The 18,360-nt window shown below is 36.9% G+C and overlaps 1 protein-coding gene across 2 annotated transcripts; it reads left to right on the top strand.

Moving 5' to 3' along the window:
* The first annotated feature begins 409 nt into the window (after positions 1-409).
* Positions 410-18,058, top strand: LOC106879617 (ras-responsive element-binding protein 1-like). 2 transcript variants are annotated; one of them, XM_014929273.2, is made up of 8 exons: positions 410-647; positions 2,003-2,214; positions 3,140-3,338; positions 4,459-4,632; positions 5,596-5,783; positions 6,933-7,464; positions 12,684-12,748; positions 14,388-18,058. In XM_014929273.2, exons 1-8 carry the CDS (start codon positions 425-427, stop codon positions 14,544-14,546), a joined length of 1,752 nt encoding a protein of 583 aa, XP_014784759.2. In that variant the 5' UTR covers positions 410-424; the 3' UTR covers positions 14,547-18,058. The 2 variants fall into 2 exon arrangements, with proteins under 2 accessions (XP_014784759.2, XP_014784760.2); XM_014929274.2 differs by lacking the exon at positions 4,459-4,632.
* The last annotated feature ends 302 nt before the right edge of the window (positions 18,059-18,360 follow it).

Consider the following 18,360-nt stretch of genomic DNA (forward strand, 5'->3'; position numbering starts at 1 on the left):
GGAGAGAGAAAGAAGAGAGAGAGAGAGAGAGAGGGGGGGGAAGAGATAGAGAGAGAACAAGGGAGAGAGGGGGCAGGGATAGAAAGAGAGGAAGAGAGAGAGTGAGGAAGGGAGAGAGAGAGAGAGAGAGAGAGAGAGAGAAAATTACACTAGTACTCAGTTGGTACTCATTTTCAGCTGAGTTGAACATGAAATGAAGTGCCTTGCTGAAGGATACAGTGCTGCACCTGGTTTGGGAATTGAAACCTGATCACTTACTTTCTTTGGTTCATTACTCTAACCACTGAGACACACACACACACACACACACACACACCACACACACGTTAAAATAGCAGATTGCTTTGGAAAGAAAATTGTTTACCTTTACCATTTTATGAGATAAGTTAGCTGAGCCATAACAATGAGATTTAATGTAAAATCCATGGATAAAAACCAAATAAATTCTGTCTCCTTTCAGACTTTGAAATCGACCGAACCGAGTTCACTGCGTGCTAAGTGCAACCTTGATCAACAGTGGCACGTGAACCAAACTCACAACAGCATGACATTGCCATCTGTCCAGCAGCAAGAGCATTTGTTAAAGAAAAGTCCTCAAGAATATGTCTTACAAGAATCAAATAGAATTTCATCACCTGTGGCTTTTGGTAAGAATTCTTTGCCTCAGCTTTGGTCCTTGATTGTTCAGTAATAGAGGAAGTGCTGTTATAACGATACAGTTTTAAGATCAGTTCACATCTAGGTGCAGGTATGGCTGTGTGGTAAGAAGCTTGCTTCCCAACCACATGGTTCTGGGTTCAGTCCCATGGCGTGGCACCTTGGGCAAGTGTCTTCTATTATAGCCTCAGGCCGACCAAAGCCTTGTAAGTGGATTTGGTAGACAGAAACTGAAAGAGGCCCATCGTGTATATATATATATATATATATATATACATACGATAAAGTGTAGTATATTGCCACATATATATATATTTGTGTGTGTGTGTGTGTGTGTGTGTGTGTGTGTCTTTTTGTTTGTCCCCCACCACAGCTTGACAACTGGTGTTGGTGTGTTTACATTTCTTTGACTTAGCAGTTCAACAAAAAGATCTATAACATAAACACTAGACTTAAAAAAAAAGAAAAAAATAAGCCCTGGAGTTGATTCATTCAACTAAAAAATTCTTCAAGTTGTTGCCCCAGCATGGTCGCAGTCTAATGACTGAAACAAGTAAAAGATACAAAAAAAATGATAGCTGTTATGCTTGAGATGTATTTGAACCTGTAAAGACTTTACACTATACTTTGTTGTGGAGAAGAAATAACTTTTGCTCTAGGCAAAAGGATGTTAAAGCACCATAAAATACCCTCTACTGGCCTGATGAATGCATGCATTTGAGAGTGGTTTTTTTCTCTTCAGCACCAGATACCATATTTGAATTGGTGTGAAGTTTATATAGCTTTTGTCACTGCTTCGTGCATCTACTCACAGAATGGTTTCTGACTTTGGCACAAGGCTGGAAATTTTGAGAGTGGGGATAATTCAATACTAGACTAGTATTTTATGTTTTTGTCCTTGGAGGGATGAATGGTAAAGTTGACCTTGGCAGGTTTTGAACTCAGAATGTAAAGAGCTTGAACAAATGGTACAAGGTATTTTTTCTGATGTCCCTAACATTTCTGCTAACTCCCCATTTGAGTGATATAAAAAATAATAATTTCTGTAGACAAGTGCTGTAGTTTTTTTTAACTCTTGATCATTCTTGATTGAGATGACTCATGATCCAAGGAGTTGTAACTGTGACCATTCTGTTTTATTGCCCAAAGATCTCCAATTAGCACCACTTGCCTTTAACCCTTTTGCTATTTATGTTGATATAAACTGTTTTTGTTTCAATTAATTTTTCTTCAAGAAAACATAAAATAACTTAAAAAAAACAAAACAAAACAAAAAGCTCCCAACAAATTTAACATTGATTGAAATACTGAAATAATTTATTTAATTACTGTTTCTCATTCCAAGATTCAGATAATGGTGATCTAGCATCTGTGAAACAGATTCTTAGCACAGCAGGTGCAAACACATTCAAGGAATACATGAACCCTGCAGAAGAAGACATCACTCTTAGCCATGCTAATGGCCATGAAGATATACCGAGCCCAGATGAATATGATTCTGATTTTGTTAAGAAAATCAAAAGAGAACCACAAGACCCAGAAGAAAATGAGGACAATGTATGTTTGCTTTGTCTTCATGTGTTTCTTGTTTAGTTTTGTCTGTTCAATATTGTAGAATTGAGTGGTTACTGGAATGACAAAGAACAGAGATGAAGATCCCAAACAGGACGTAAAATATTATGCATGAGCAATGGAAATAAATAGTTTCAAAAATCTTTGAGTTCAGCAAATTATGTAAAGTGATGTCAATGAAAGAAAACACTAAAAGAGAAAGGATATTGTAGTACTTTGTATCGGTTGTTTAATGAGTCTATAATATTTCGGGGAAAGATTCCCCTTTTCAAATGGAAGAAAGAAAATACTTGAACTCCTAAACTACAAAATTGTCAGTCTTTAATTTTCATCATCATCTAATGTCTATTTTGCATGCTGGCATGGATTGGACAGTTTGACAGAAGCTGTCAAAGTCAGGAGCCACACCACATCCCATAATCTGCTTTGGCATGGTGTCTACAGATGGATGCCCTTCTTAATGCCAACCAATTTCAGAGTATACTGGGTGCTCTTTACATGGCATCAGTTCCAGTGCTTTTTATGTGGCTGAGGAAAACCAAAGAATCTGCTGAATTGTTCCCTACGGTTTTTTGATTTTTATTTTTGAAGCTGTTAGTTGAAGAGAAAAAAGTCATACATGGCTTGTTTCAGTGCTTCTAGACTAAAGACTAAAGATAATTGATTAAAGTTGATAAATAAAAATGAATTGTGGTTAGCTTTGATTAGAAATAGTGACTGAGTTGCAAGGAAATGTAGAGCTGTACGAAAAACATTGGATGACTTAATGGTACAGAATTCTATCAACATTGAAAGTGTAACAAGATATAAAAAAATAATAAATAATATTTATTTTGATTTGTTTGTTAATAGAGTTACCTATTTTCTTTTTGAGGGATTTCAATAACAAATATATGTTCTTTAATTTCAGATTCTTGAAGAATGCAATTCCACTAGTCTCGATGAAACTAAGGGGACTATTTCCCAAGAAACGGACCAATCCAAGCAAAAGTCCCTCAAAAAGAAACGTAATTCTTATGCAGATTCCCCTCACAAACTTAAGTGTCCCTACTGCCCACGTAATTTTCCTTGGGCTAGTTCACTGAAGCGCCACATTTTAACCCATACTGGTAATTAAAATTTTCATTCTTGCCTGTCTTGTCTTAATTGGTCCTGCTGACAGAACTTAATGAGGCAATGATTTTATGAAATTTACTAATGACAAATTGGTCAAGATATTTGGTGGAATGTCAGCGAAGGACGATTTTTTATTTCTTCAGCTCTCTTTCTGACCCTCTTATTGGTTCTCTGCAAGGTTTTGGATTTCATTCTTCTGATTTTGATTTTTAAAAAAATGAAAAGAAAAATTGCATCAGGAATGTACTGAAGTTGATTCCAACCATATTCTGCCTCCTTTGTAAAGATTCCATGTTATACTCTTGAGTTTAATGATAATATTGTTTTCACCAGTGTTTGCAACATTAGAAACGACCTTTTTAAGGAAAGCGGCAAACTGGCAGAACTGGGCAAAATGGCTCAGTGGCATTCTGTCTGTCTTTATGTCCTCACCTCAAATTATTCTACCAAGATTGACTTTGCTTTCCATCCTTTTGGGGGTTAATAAAGTAAGTGCTAATTGTACACTGGGGTTGATTGACTTTCTCTGCCTTCCCTGACATTGCTGGCCTTGTGCCAAAATTTGAAAGCAACATTAGAAACGGTATGGCTGGGATAAAGGGTTTGAAGCATTAAGTTTCAAACCTCCAAGTTTTGAGTTTAAATACTTCTGGGATTAATTTTGTTCACTTTACTCCCTAGAGCCAATAAAAGGCATATGAGTCAAGTAACAAGCTGATCCAGAAGAGCAGGGCATGTTTTGGCATCGTTTACCTGGCTTCCCTGACTTATTTGACATGAGGACGTTTGAATGTTTCTCTTGTTCTCTCTGTTTGTTAGTCTGTTCAGCTTTATGTGTAGGAAGAGTTCATGTTATTTGTAGTCAATTAATTAATAGCCATGTCTCTTTCTTCCTCACTCTTGTTGTGTATATTTCTGCATGTGTTTGCCTGCAGTGCCAAAAAAATACTGTCACCAAAACGGGCTGAATGTTGAGTCAGCCATGCCTAATCCTCTGCGACTGAACAGCAGTGCCCAATTGTCTCATTTTAGATTCACTTGGCTATCAGCATGCCTTCCCCATAAATTTGCAGTCAAGAACTAATATATCAAAAATATGCTATTTCTTTGCAGGGGAGAAGCCATTTGAATGTCCTAAATGCCATGTTATATTTTCCACAAAATCCAACAGAGAGCGCCATCTAACCAGAAAACATGGTGTTAACATGCTTGATCCTGCTGCTCGTCAGTCAATGGACCGTCCCCATAAATGTCATCGTTGTGTCTTTAGTTCATTTGCCACAAAAGGTTTGTTATAAGCCATTTTTTTTTGGTGGGAGGCTTAGTTTTACATCGTCCTTGTTTTCATCATCATCATCATCATTTTTTAATGTCTACTTTCCCATGCTTGCATGGTTTGACAGAATTTTATTGATGCAGATTTTTCTGTGGTTGAACGCCCTTCCTATCACCAACCCTCACCTGTTTCTTCTATGGCCAGAGATATTTTTCATGGAAGACTGGAAATGAACAACACTGCTTGTGCGACGGTGATGCTCATTTACAATCATCACATGACATCAAGACAAGAAGGGAGACACTCGCACATACATACATTAACACATGAAAGGCTTCTTTCAGTTTCCATCTACCACTAGAAAGGAGACAGTCTGGAGTTGTTGCCAAATACTACCTATATATTGGGCTTAATGAGAAAGTTCTAGAAAGCTGAATCATGTGTTGGCTTGACATTGATTGGTTGGATAATTGACCAATCTCGTGAAATGACAGTGGTCTCATGGCTAATAATAGCGATTTGGTTTTGAATCCATTGCTCATACTTTACCAGATATGTTCAACTCGGTAATCAGATCAACATTTCACTCCTATACCCATATAACTGTGTTATGACTGTATTATCCAAGCAGGGTTTGGCCATATTGTCATTGGTGTAAATTGTAGGATACTAAAATAATCTCTAACTTTATTACTGATATTTCAAATACATTTCATATGATATTTAGAGTGGTTATGAACAAGTTGTTACACAGATTCAATTATCTCCAGTTGTTAAAAAGCTTGTGATGACTGAAGAAAGAGGGTCAGCATAACAATTTGTTACATAACCACTTGAAACATGTGTATTAAATGCATCTGAAACCTCAGTTATTGGTTTTGTTATTATTCTAATTAATTAATTTATCCATTTTCTGTTGTTTTAAAATTGTATTCAACCACTGAACTGGAATCTGTTTCTTTTATTCTCCACAGAAAATCTTCGTCGCCATTATCATGAACGCCATCCTAACGATCCAATACCTGAGAATGTCGGGTATGATCCCGATGAGAAAATACTGAACCTGTCTTCCCCTTCGACCGATCTGCTGAATAATAATGATAATAATAATAATGATAATAGAGTGAACAGTTACAATGAGACGTTTCACTCAACATCGCAGGTAACAGCCATGTCTACTTTTTATCTTTAGCGTTTTGGTAAAAAGATAAGATCATTGTAAGGTTTTTTAGGTTAGCCATACTGGAGCAATGGAAATAAAGTAGCAGATAAACCTTTATCATTAACAAAGAATCACAAAGCCAGAACTTTCCCAGAAAATAGGGAAATGATGGTTTTGTAATTTTTGTAGATAATGGTTTTCGATGGTGCCCCCAAGACTAATAGATTTGGTCTAATGGGAATAATCTGGTATTTATTTTATTTATCTCACAAGAATGAAAGAAGTTGGTTTTGGTGGGGTTTTAACTAGGAAGCTTCAAAGATCTTAACTAAACATAACAAACCATTTTATTCAAGGAACCATCAGTTCTATCCAAAGATATATTTCTGTAGATCTTGGTGTCAAATTGTGGTGCAATGCCTGAAACTTTTGGGAGAGGGGTTAGTTGATTGCGTTGACCCCAGTACACAACTGGTACTTATTTTATTGACTGCGAAAGGATGAAGGGCAGAGTTGACTTTGACTGAATTTGAACTCAGAATGTAAAGACGGATGGAATGCTAATGGTTCTGCCACCTCACCACCCTCACCAATTCTAGTTTTATGGAATGATATCTGTTGTGAATCAAAGTCCACTCTCTTCAAAAGTCCACTTATCTGTCTTTTGTCCCCAGATTTCTTTTATGGGTCAGAGAATATTTATTGAAGCATTATTTTACAGTTGGATGCCCTTCCTGTCACTAACCCTCACCTTTCTTTCAAGTAAAGGGTCTCTTATCTTGCACATTGTTGACGGGGTACATTTACATCAGGCTTCTTTCAGTTTCCGTCTACCAAATCTACTCACAGGTCTTTGGTTAGTTCAGAGCTATAGTAGAAAACACTTGCCCAAGGTACCACATGGTGAGATTGAGCCCTGACACCATAGTCATGTCTGTGCCTTAAAAAGGTTGTTCTACATGATAGTAGTTGTTGTGGTGGTAATGATAATAATAATAATAACAATAATAGTAATAATTCACACCATAAAAACCATTGAAAAAAACATGAAGAGAAATGTCAAGGTATGTTTAGACAGTTTACCGTTCTTAATGGTGTTAGCATTTTTGTTTCATTCTCATATTTTTTCATTTACTTTTATGATTTCAGAATAACGGAGAAGATTTCGATGGTGGTCTAAATGTTAGAAGCATCAGCTATGAAATTGACAAACAAGGAATGGATGATGAAGACCTGGTCAAAGACGAAAATGATGAAGAAATGCTTCCAGACAATCACCATTGGTCACCAACCACTGCAAAACTGCCGATCATCAAATTAGAAGAAAGTGCAGAAATCAACCACTCCTTGTTAATAAAACATCGAAAAGACCATGAAGTGGATTCACCGTTTATGTGCTACCTCTGTGACAGTTCCTTTGACGAAAGAGCCACATGTTTGGCGCACATAGAACAACAGCACAATACACAATGGCAAGTTGTTGCCGCCAAAATAAACATTGATAATATCGAGTATTTTTGCAACAAAATGGACCACATCGTTTCTCAAAGATGTAAAATGTCTGCCAATGTTGATGCTAACCGAAAGACTGATTATTTAAGCAGAAAAGTTTATTGCTCATTCTGTGCCCAGAGGTTTTGGTTTTTACAAGACTTGCGGTGCCACATGCGATCTCATACTGGTAATTATTTTTAAGACAGACTTTAGTTTTGGCAGTGCCCCAGCATAGCTGCAGCTTTTGAGCTGAAACTAATTGTAGATAGTGACGAAGGAAAAGAAAGAGAATATGCTAGACATTTAGTTTATTGGTGAATTAGCAGAATCGGTAGAGTGTCAGATAAAATGCCTTGTGATATTTAGTTATGGCTCTTTACATTCTGGGTTCAAATCCTGCCAAGATCAGCTTTGTTGATACAATAAGTACCTGTCACATACTGGTGTCATTATAATTGACTAATACCACTCCCCTCAAACTTTTGGCCTTGTAATTATGTTTGACTTTATTATTTTTATTACGATTATTATTATCATGAAAAGTAAGGTGGGAAGCTGGCAGGATCATTAGCTGCCAGGTAAGATGCTAAGCAGCCTTTTATCTGTCTTTATATTCTGAGTTCAAATTCCACCAAGATTGACTTTGCTTTTCCTTCTTTTGGGGGTCGATAAAGCAAGTACCAGTTGTACACTGGGGTTGATGTAATTGAGTTACTCCTCCTCTCTTGAAATTGCTGGCCTTGTGCCATTATAATTGTTTGTTGTTATTTCATTAAGTTTTGCATGCAAAGAAGAGATTGACCCCTTTATATTAATGTGAACCCTATCACTCTTCAGAGGTTGAAGTAAATAATCTGACATTATATATTTTTTTTTGTTTTTCTATGCATTACATCAGTATTTTTGGAAAGTTGTGTGGGTTGGATATTTCTGCAAATATACACATTTACAAGTAACCTTTTCATCTTCCTCTTTATACCATCTACCACTTTATCTTTTCATATTTTGAGGCAGGCAGCAATGGAATCAGTTAGAATTCTTGCATGTTAACAACTTAGGGCTTGGTGATTGAAGAAAATCTTTGCAAAGGCTGTTTTTAAGGAGACAAAATAAAATAGTTTTGCATATGTTAGACTCAGGTGAAAAGTGGGGCAAAATGATGAAGGGGAAAAATAAGCTCGTTAATTTGATTGAGGTGGGTATTGTATGCATTTAGTAAGGTCAGAGGAAGAGAAACTAATGTGATTACAAGCCATAGTTTCAAAGACAGGTGATGGGTACATTGTAGTTTGATGTCAGTAACTTTTTAGCATTTGAACAGGCCACATCCATCCCAAATATTTTACCAGTTTTATTTTCAAACTGGCCAAGTGCAGCCTTTCACACTTACACAACAAAATCATTGTTAAAATAAGGGTGTCGAGCTGGCACAATCATTAGCACGCGGGGCGAAATGCTTAGTAGTATTTCATCTGCTATTATGTTCTCAGTTCAAATTCCACCGAGGTCAACTTCGCCTTTCATCTTTTTGGAGGTCGATTAAATAAGTACCAGTTAAACACTGGGTCGATGTAATTGACTTAATCCCTTTGTCTGTCCTGGTTTGTCCCCTTTATGTTTAGCCCCCGTGGGCAATAAAGAAATAAATATCATTGTAAAAATAAACAATGATATCGTCAAAATCTCAAAGCTATCAGATAATGCATGACTAATGTTGAAGAATGTGAATAAATAAGCTTTACATTTGGCAAAGATAATCTGAATATTAAATGGATTAATGTTGTCAGCAATGATATTTTTCTGTGGAAGGAATAAATTTGTTGTTCTTAATCAATGGAAACCCATCAATTGCAAGTTAAATTCCACTTCTTGGAATCCCTTTATTATTATTTCTAGCAACTTTTTTTCCCTGGAGACCATATATTATCAGAGTTGACTAACCTCAAATAAGATTAAACATTACAAATTTAAGTAAACATTTTTTTCAATCTAAGGTTTGATCACTCAACTGATGTTAGTTCAATATATTGGATCTTTTGAGAGTTTAATTTTTTTGGATAAACTCCTGAGAGAAGTGTACCTGACCTCTGTATGCAGTGACCTCATTATTATTATTATTATTACTAAAGATGTTTAAGTCACAAGACCATTAGCATGGGGGACAAAATGCTTAGTGTGGCATTTCATGTCTTTATGTTCAGAGTTCAAATTCTTCCAAAGTCAATTTTGCCTTTTGTCCTTTTGGGGTCATAAAATAAGTACCAGCTGAGCACTGGGATTGATGTAATTGACTACCCCCACCCCAACTGCATCTACCACAAAAAAAAAAAAAAAAAATTTCAACCTTTTGCCTAATGTAGAAAGGATTATTATTATTAATACACAATTGGTAGAATTGGTAACTTTGAATGGAGGATAATATTAATCTAATTTCGATTTGTTCCTCTGTGTTTAGGGTTCAAATTCTGCCAGGTGTAAGCTTTGTCTTTTATCATTAAAATAAGTTCCAGTAATTTGGTGAATCAATTCAGGAGACAGGATCTGATTTCCGAAAATTGAAATTTGTTTTGGAATGAGGAGAGACTTGGTTACATCAGACTGAAGCCTGGGACTTATTTTACTGAACTGCTAAGTTACAGGGATGTAAACACACCAACGTTGGTTGTCAAGCAAAGATGGCGGATAAACACAGGCACACACACACACACATGTGCATATGACAGACTTCTTTCAGTTTCTGTCTACCAAATCCACTCACATGGCTTTAGTTGGTCCAGAGCTGTTGTAAAAAACATTTGCCTAAGGTGCCACACAGTGGGACTGAACCCGGAACCATGTGGTTGGGAAGCAAGCTTCTTACCACACAGCTACACCTGTACTCGGTATGTGGAGATTTCATTTGAATATAATTGGTCAAGAGAAGCCGCGAAACAAATATTTGAATTTCCATAACCTCCACTATTGTCGTTTTTACCTCTGCATTTGCCTGACTTTAGCATCACCTGTGGTTTATCTTAACGTGATGATAAGTAAGAAATCTTATCACAAGACAAGTTGTTAGCCGACCGCACCCTCCTCCTCCAACATCGGTTTTCTGTTTAGGCATGGGTTGTACAGTTCAACAGGAACTTGGGAGCCAGAAGACTCATCAGACTCCAATACCCGCATGGTTAGACACCCTTCACTAATGCCACCCACTTTACAGAGTGTGAACTGGGTACTTCCTATGTGGCACCAGCATGGGTGGGGTCACGAAGTAACTCACAAGATCAGACCCCTCCAATGTGTGGAGTGTCTTTATTGAGGGAGGTGATGAGAGGTTGAAGTATGACAGAGACAGGGGCCTTGATGATACACACGGTTACCTTTCATTGGAAGAGGAAGAAGAGGGTGGTTGAAGATGTTAAATAGATACCAAACACTGAATGTTTGGTACGTTTTACAGAAAATAATTACAGGTAGAAGAAGTGAAGTAGTTATGACTCACTCAGTTGGTCAAAGATGGCACGACCAATACTCAGGATCTTCATAAATTCTTCCAGATTGGTGAGATCAATACGATTGATGTTCAGTTTAAACATGACTTTGTGGTTAAGAAATTCACTCGGCAATCATGTGCTCTGAAATTTAGTCCCACTGCATGGCATCCTGGACAGGTGCCTGTTATGAAAACCTGAGGTGGACCAATGCCTTGTGTGTGAAATTGGGAGATCGGAACTGCAAAAGCCTAATATGCATGTGTCCTGTCTTTACAGTGGCATTCCTTGGGTAGAACAGTGTCTTTACTGATGTTTTTTTTTTTTTAACTTAGTGGTGCAACAAATAGAGTATGTTCAGCTAAGTGCCAGATTTAAAAGTAAGTCACAGAGTTGATGTGAATAACTACAGCCCTTCAATGTAGTGCTACAGCATGGCCACAGTCCAAGAACTGGAGCAAGTGCAGAATGAATGGGATGTCTACAGGAAAAACATGAACAAGAGATATTCTAGAGTGTTGTAATGGCAGAAAGGAAGAATTTTGAGAAGTGTACAGGATGGGATGTGGAGGTGTGTCTCCTGTTAGGGTTGACTGGTTCAGAGAAGCAGGGAACCATTGTAGTAGTGGCAATTAAAGAGGCAGGGAACCTATTTCAAAGATGTGGCTAGCCAAGGATTCACTACCGTTGACCAAAGCCTTGTGAATGAATTTAATTGACAGAAACAGAAAAAAAAGCTCATTGAATGAAGTTACATACATGTGTGTGCATGTACATATATATATATATATATATATATATATATATATATATATATATATATATATATATATGTATGTGTGTGTGTGTGTGTGTGTGTGTGTGTGTGTGCATATATGTATGTGTGTGTGTGTATATAGGTGTGTGTTTGTTTATATTGTATTTTCCCCCCTATGAAAGTCCAAAGCTATGAGTGGTAGTGGATACACCCTCCCTTCAGCTGAAGGGATTTTGTCTTGCAAGTTACTGGTGACCCTGTTGGTGCTGGTGCCACATAAAAAAAAACAAAAAACAAACAAACACTCACTACACTCTGTAAAGAGGTTGGTGTTAAGAAGGGCATTCGACCATAGAAACCATGCCAAAGCAGACAAACGGAACCTGGTGCAACCCTGGGCCTTACCAGCTCTTGTCAAAGCATCCGACCCATGCCATGGAAAACAGATGTTAAACGATGATGATGATGAATTGGAAAACAGATGTAAAAATAAATGAATGGATTCTGAAGGGTCCTTGAAAAAATCACTACATCAGCTGTGGCATTTGGTACTCAAATTTTGAACTCATCTTTAAAAACATTTTTATTTTTATTTATTAATTTCTCTGAATTTGGAAAACATTTTTCAAGAATGAAAATGATATAAAAAAGTGCCTTGTATTTTCAAATTGTTCTGTGACCAATCATTAGGAATTGTAGACTCTCCTGTATTCTCTGTGGATTTGGAAACTCTTTCAATTTGGTGTGGTAAGAAGTTTGCTATGCAACTGCATGGTTTCAGGTTCAATCTTACTGCATGGCACATTGGGGAAGCATCTTCCACTATAGTCCTGGGCCAAAGCCTTGTAGATGGAAACTGAAAGAAGCCTGTTGTATGTATGTGTGTATGTTACTGTCTCCTTGTCTTGACTTCATGCTTTAGTTGTAAATGGATGTCACCATCAGGCAAGCAATGTCTAATGTTTCTGATCTTTCATGAAAACATATCTGGTGATGGGGAAATATTACACCTTGCTGGGAAACAGGTGACAGGAAGGGCATCCAGCTGTAGAAAATTCATTTCAACAAATTCTGTCCAACCCATGCAAGCATGGAAAAGTGGACATTAAGATGATGATGATGATGTCGACAGTGATGACTAGCATTATTTATATTTTTATTTTATTTCTGCAGTTAATAATTTTATTGATGAAAACCAGGACCATTCGAAATCAGATCCAGAAATCGACAGAACAAAAGTAAGTCACAGCCAGTTCCTTTTTATTAATTTTATAATCATTTCATCTATTTGTTGTTAGTTTTTGAATTTGAATTTTAATTTAATCAAAAAGGAAATTTTCCCCTGGTATTTTGCATGCTTTGATAAAGAGAGAGAGAGAGAGAGATCCCTAAAGAGGTTTTATACGTATAGAAGGACTGGTCAGAAAGTATTAGGGACTGTTGCTATGGTCACTTGGCACAGATGCACCTTGGACTCTGTTGTGCATGCGCATTTGTTATAATGTTCTTCTCACTCACTTTTATTGTTTGTAGCAGTGCTTGGCAGTAAAGTGTGTAGAGAGTGGTCATCTCAAAAAGAAGATAGGGATTCAGCAGTGCAGGGTCTCCTTGATTGTGTCAAGGAAGATGGAAACTGTTTGAAAAGGGTCACAGCAGGTGATGAATTGTGGGTCTATGGCTATAACCCTTTCCTTTTTCCAAAAATCAGTTCCCACTTGAAAGGAACAAGATTTCAAGATGAGGAAAGAGAATGCTTCAAGGCAACTGCTCACTACCCCCAAAAAGGGTTTCCAGGAATGCTTCCATCAATGGAAACGATGCTGGATGTAAAGTGTGTGGCTTCAGAAGGGGACAACTTTGAAGGAGATCAAATGCCAGGTTGATAAGGGTTGTAGTTTTCTTTTTATGGCACCAGTCCCCTGAAGTATCTGTGTATCATATCTAATGTATATAAACCATTTGAAAGGCATGATGCTGTGGATTTTTGTCTGAGAAAAAAAATCTTTTTATTGACATTCTGTGTTAAAAACACAATATATATGAGAGCAAGACGAAATATCATTACAGCAATGACTCCCGAGAATGACAGACATGTTTCAGCCTTTTTGGGCCATGTCCATGATGTATACCCAGCTTTCAAGCCTACACATGTCCTCAGCATTCATGGCCCATGTTTCACTGCCGTTCACACACATGCATCATACAGTCTACCTTTCACCCTGAGGAGAGGCCCTTAGTTGCCAGCAGAGGTAGGAGCTCCCTGAACTTTGCCCAGGCTATTCTTACTCTAGTTGCTACTCCCACTACAGACTTGGTCGTGGAAACTATTAACTACTTCTAGTTTCTCCCCTTGGCATGTGATCGAATCTATTTTCTGTACGGAAAGCAAAAAAAAATTGCATAAATTTTTTATTGAAGCAGCAAAATTATATACACTCCTCCCAGATTGCCAGTAAAGGATCAGTTCCAGCACAAATCTGGAGACAAGATATACAGGACTGCCCTAGGCTCTGCTCCCCTGTTTTCTGCAGAAAAATGCATTTCTGACAGCATAAGAGGTCAACTAAGACAATTGCACCCCCCAAAAAATAATGCGGGGAAAAAAATTATTTAGTACTGAAATTGAGTCTGGTGTGAAATTATAAATTTACCGTGATTTGAAAAAGATTTGGTTGCTATTTCTAGAATGAGGATAACTAAACTAATAAGCAATAGGAGAAACCACTACGTAGATCCCTTGTATGCTAGAAATAGACGTCAAACTGTCTTACCACAAAATCTGTGTTCTCATAAGCTGTAGATTGAAAGGCTAGAGTACAAAATGTCCAATGTGTTGGTTGATAATTAAATCTGTGTCTTTGTTTTGGCTCTTTTCAGGGTCAACTGCCCATGGAAATAGCATTCGAGGAGAAGCAAGAGGATTGTAAGAGTGACATCCTTCCTGAAATATTGGGTCTCAATGAATCCGACATTGAGAAAATGTTAGAAAATGCTACTTCAGGGGGTAACTTGAGTTATATTGCTTCAGACAAATAACGAGGGCATTTTATTGGACACAACTCCTTGTTGGAGAAAATGAAGAATGTTACAAATTTCAAGAGAAAACAAAACAAAAAAATTAAAAAGACAAACCTGTTTTCTCTCTCAACTTGTTATTTGGCTGGGAGCATGCTTGGCCCCAAAACTTGTTGGATTCCATCAATGTTGGATGAAGATTTCGCTTATTTTTCATTTTCATTTTTTTCCTGGTTTCTATTTTTTTTTAAAAACTTGTTGGAACTTCAGAGTTGATATTGTTTCTAATCTTTATTATCAGTTTTGTTATAAATTAAAAAGAAAAAAAAAAATATATATTAAAAAAAAAAAAAAAAAAAATATATATATATATATATATATATATATATATATATAAACCTTCTCCCTCCTAATAGAAACATGTGTACGTGTTTATATATATATTTATAGTAAAGGTTCCTGGTTTAGTGGTTGGCATATTCAGCTCAGGATCATGTGGTCATCAGTTCGATTTCCAGCAGTGCATTGTGTCCTTAAGCAAGACACTTTATTTCCTGTTGCTCCTGAGTTGTACCAGTAATTCAAACGGGTTGGCCTTGTCACATTCTGCATCAGGCTGAATCTCCCCAAGCAGTCCACAAAGTGCTCAACCGCTTGCTCATTAATTTCATGAGCAGGCTGTTTTGTTGATCAGATCAACTGACAACCTACCAGTTATATATATATGTATGCCTGCATGCTTATGTGGTTAAGAAGTTTGCTTGGCAATCATGTGGTTTTAGGTTCAGCCCCATAGTATGCCACCTTGGAGTAACCAATACCTTTTAAGTGGAATGCGGTTGGTGGAAACTGTCTTGAAGCCTGCCATCTATTTCCATACACTCATGTGTATGTCTGTATTATGTTTGTGTTCATATTTACACTGGTAAAAACCAAACCAGTGTGTTGTTTGTGTCCCTTAACTTAGCAGTTTGATTAGTTGAGTTCCAGACTGAATTAAGTATTGGGGTCAATGTGATTGACTAAAAGAACCCTTCGAGGCAGTGCCCTAACATGGCTGTAGTCCAATGACTGAAACCAGCATAAAAATAAAATAATATACATGATATAATTATATAATGTTAAAAGTAGTTTTGTGTGACTGTGTCTCATTTTATATGTATGCATATATATATATATATATATATATATATATATGCATATACATACATACATTCGATGCTTTTAAAAAAACAATATATATATATGTATGTGTGTGTAAGTTATTATATATAATTTGCTGAATTTTCAAATATATGTATTATCCAAATTAATTTGTGTGTATATTTGTGTGTGTCGATGACCATTTGCGTATGTATATGCAAATATCTGCATGTGAATGTTTGTATGTGACAAGGAGTTGCAATTACTTATTTGAAGCAGATGAAAGGAATGGTGGGCATGATTGGTCAGGTGACTTAGAGACATTAAAGACACACCTGAAGCCTCCTATACTCAGGTGTGTCTTTCTTTTTTCTACATCAAGAATCATTTCTCCAGCACTTTGGTGTTATCCATCAGCACTGGAAACGTTTTTTTTTTTTTATGAAGCATCATCATTTTTAATAACATTAATAATTACAAACACATAATCATCCACAATGGATCTATCTAATATGGCAGCCAAATCTCCCTCTTGAATACCACTGCATAATGTAGTTTTTGATTGGTACACACACAAAGACGCGATGGTCACGATTGGATTTACTTTGGTCAGGGTGAGGCCAGGGTTAATCAACAACTACAATTCCACCACTTCTATGATGACATGAACAACATTTACAGCAGCTGAACAACTCCATCATCATCGTAATTACCATTAACAAGAAAACTTAAACCAACTACATCATCATCTTCATCATAATTCAACACTAACAACAACAACAATTACATTACAGCTATATTTTCTATTTTATTTAACTAAAATCTCCTCCCCATCTTGTTTAGCCCTAGGTCATAGATCTGATCCAGCACAATTACCATTGAAGCTATGCCAACTCTTTGACTCTCCTGTATTATTTAATATGACCTTCCCTTATGTGGCAGAATGTGTTTTGAGGCAGCCATGGCTGCTATGTTGTTGTTTAGCCATGGGTCAGCTTTAATTGAGCAGAACTATGATCAAAACTGTTTCAGATAGTGACTGTTCCAATGGTCAAAGCCAAACTGGTGTTGTTGCTTATGTCATGTGATGACCAAACAGTTGGACAAGAGATCGATAAAATAACTATCAAATTGAAATAGGGACTACAGTTGATGGGATCAACCAAAAACCCTTGAAAGTTGTGCCCCAGCATGGCCACTGTTCAATAACTGAAACCAATGCAAAAATTAAATATTGTATAATGGTAAGAAATGATTTTGTCTTTGGATATCCTGGATACACACGTCTTCTGCCCCCTTTTTTTTTTATAGATGTATGGTGTGATTTGCAGGAGATTTGCTTATTATTTCTAGCAGGCTAAACAGCCATGTATGGGACCCCTCTTTGGCTCATTTTGGTGTTTACATGTGCAGAGAGCAGTGGAATTGGTCAAGAGTCTTGTCCTTCTGTCCCTGGCTAGGAAAGACACTCAACACATATTGGCTCACTTTGTTTTCAGTATGGAACTGCTAATTACTATAAGAACGCTTTATATAATTAGCAAATATTTTGTTAATGAACCTAGTACTGCATGCTAAGTTCAACCAGTTTTCCATATAGAAATCTTCTTAGCATCAAAACATTAATTGCCAAAATGATTTTTGTATCCAAATGGTTGAGCTGGTTTGGCACTGCCAAAACTTACCTCAGCCAGAATATTGACTCCTGCATGTCAGGTGTTAGGTAATATCTTTGTGTGTCTGGAATTTTGTTAACATTACTTTTGTCTATCCATTTCTTTTTCTGTCCCCTATTCCTGGTAGAGTCCTGTCAGAAGTAGGACCAGTTGAGATTACGATTATTATCCAACCATCTCATTCTTGGTCTACCTCTAGGCCTCCTGCTAGTTGGCTTGGCTTAGCTTGAAGAATGCATCTTACAATTCTTTCCTGAGACATTCTATCACATGTCTGTAGTGCCTGAACTGTAACCTTCCAAAGCAGAGAAGTGGCAGCTTGACCTGGAGAGTCTCTTTCATCTCCAAGTAATGTTACTTTTGTCTATAAAATTAATCAGAAATCTTTCTAGAGAACTTTTGATCTCAGCAAGCACGTCTTCGTTCAGACTAACCAACCTTGTCTAAAGAACTCTCCACAATGATGCTATTCTAGCCAAGAATTCTTCCCACTATGTTTCTGATGCTGACTAGAAACTCCTTGTAATATTGTCAAATGAATACCACTTCCTGGAGGGCAGGATGTTTTGTCAAAGAGAGTCTGAAATTAGGAACAAATTCTTCCTATTGAATATTGGTAGGAACAGTTTTCAACAAATGACTTTTTAGAAACCTTCCTGGCTTGGAACTTTTTGCTGTTGTGTAGCCCCCAAGTCAAAGATGTTCCGGTTGTGACCATCCATTTTTATTTCAATGTAGTGCACCAATATCACAATATTCCAATGTGCCATTTAAAAAAAAAAGAAATGGCAGCATGTGATTTGAGGGAAATTTGGCCGTTGTTTCTAGCCAGAGTCTTTGCCATTAGCTTGCATTGTCAATGCAATTCTTCTTATGTTCTGTTATAAGATAATCCTGGACTTCTCTGCCAAAATGCTTTTTACCATTTCTTGCACATACAAAGGTGAATTTTATACTTAAACCAAAATTGTACCAAGTTTAAGGATGAAATATATATATATATATATATATATATA

This window comes from Octopus bimaculoides, chromosome 6 (genome assembly GCF_001194135.2).
Source record: "Octopus bimaculoides isolate UCB-OBI-ISO-001 chromosome 6, ASM119413v2, whole genome shotgun sequence".
Taxonomy (NCBI): Eukaryota; Metazoa; Mollusca; class Cephalopoda; order Octopoda; family Octopodidae; genus Octopus; species Octopus bimaculoides.

Excerpts from the sequence above, each read along its gene's own strand:
- LOC106879617 (XM_014929273.2), top strand. The coding sequence starts at position 425 with ATGGATAAAAACCAAATAAATTCTGTCTCCTTTCAGACTTTGAAATCG. Across the intron at positions 2,215-3,139 it reads CAGAAGAAAATGAGGACAAT|ATTCTTGAAGAATGCAATTC; the intron begins GTATGTTTGCTT and ends CTTTAATTTCAG. Across the intron at positions 7,465-12,683 it reads CCACATGCGATCTCATACTG|TTAATAATTTTATTGATGAA; the intron begins GTAATTATTTTT and ends TTATTTCTGCAG.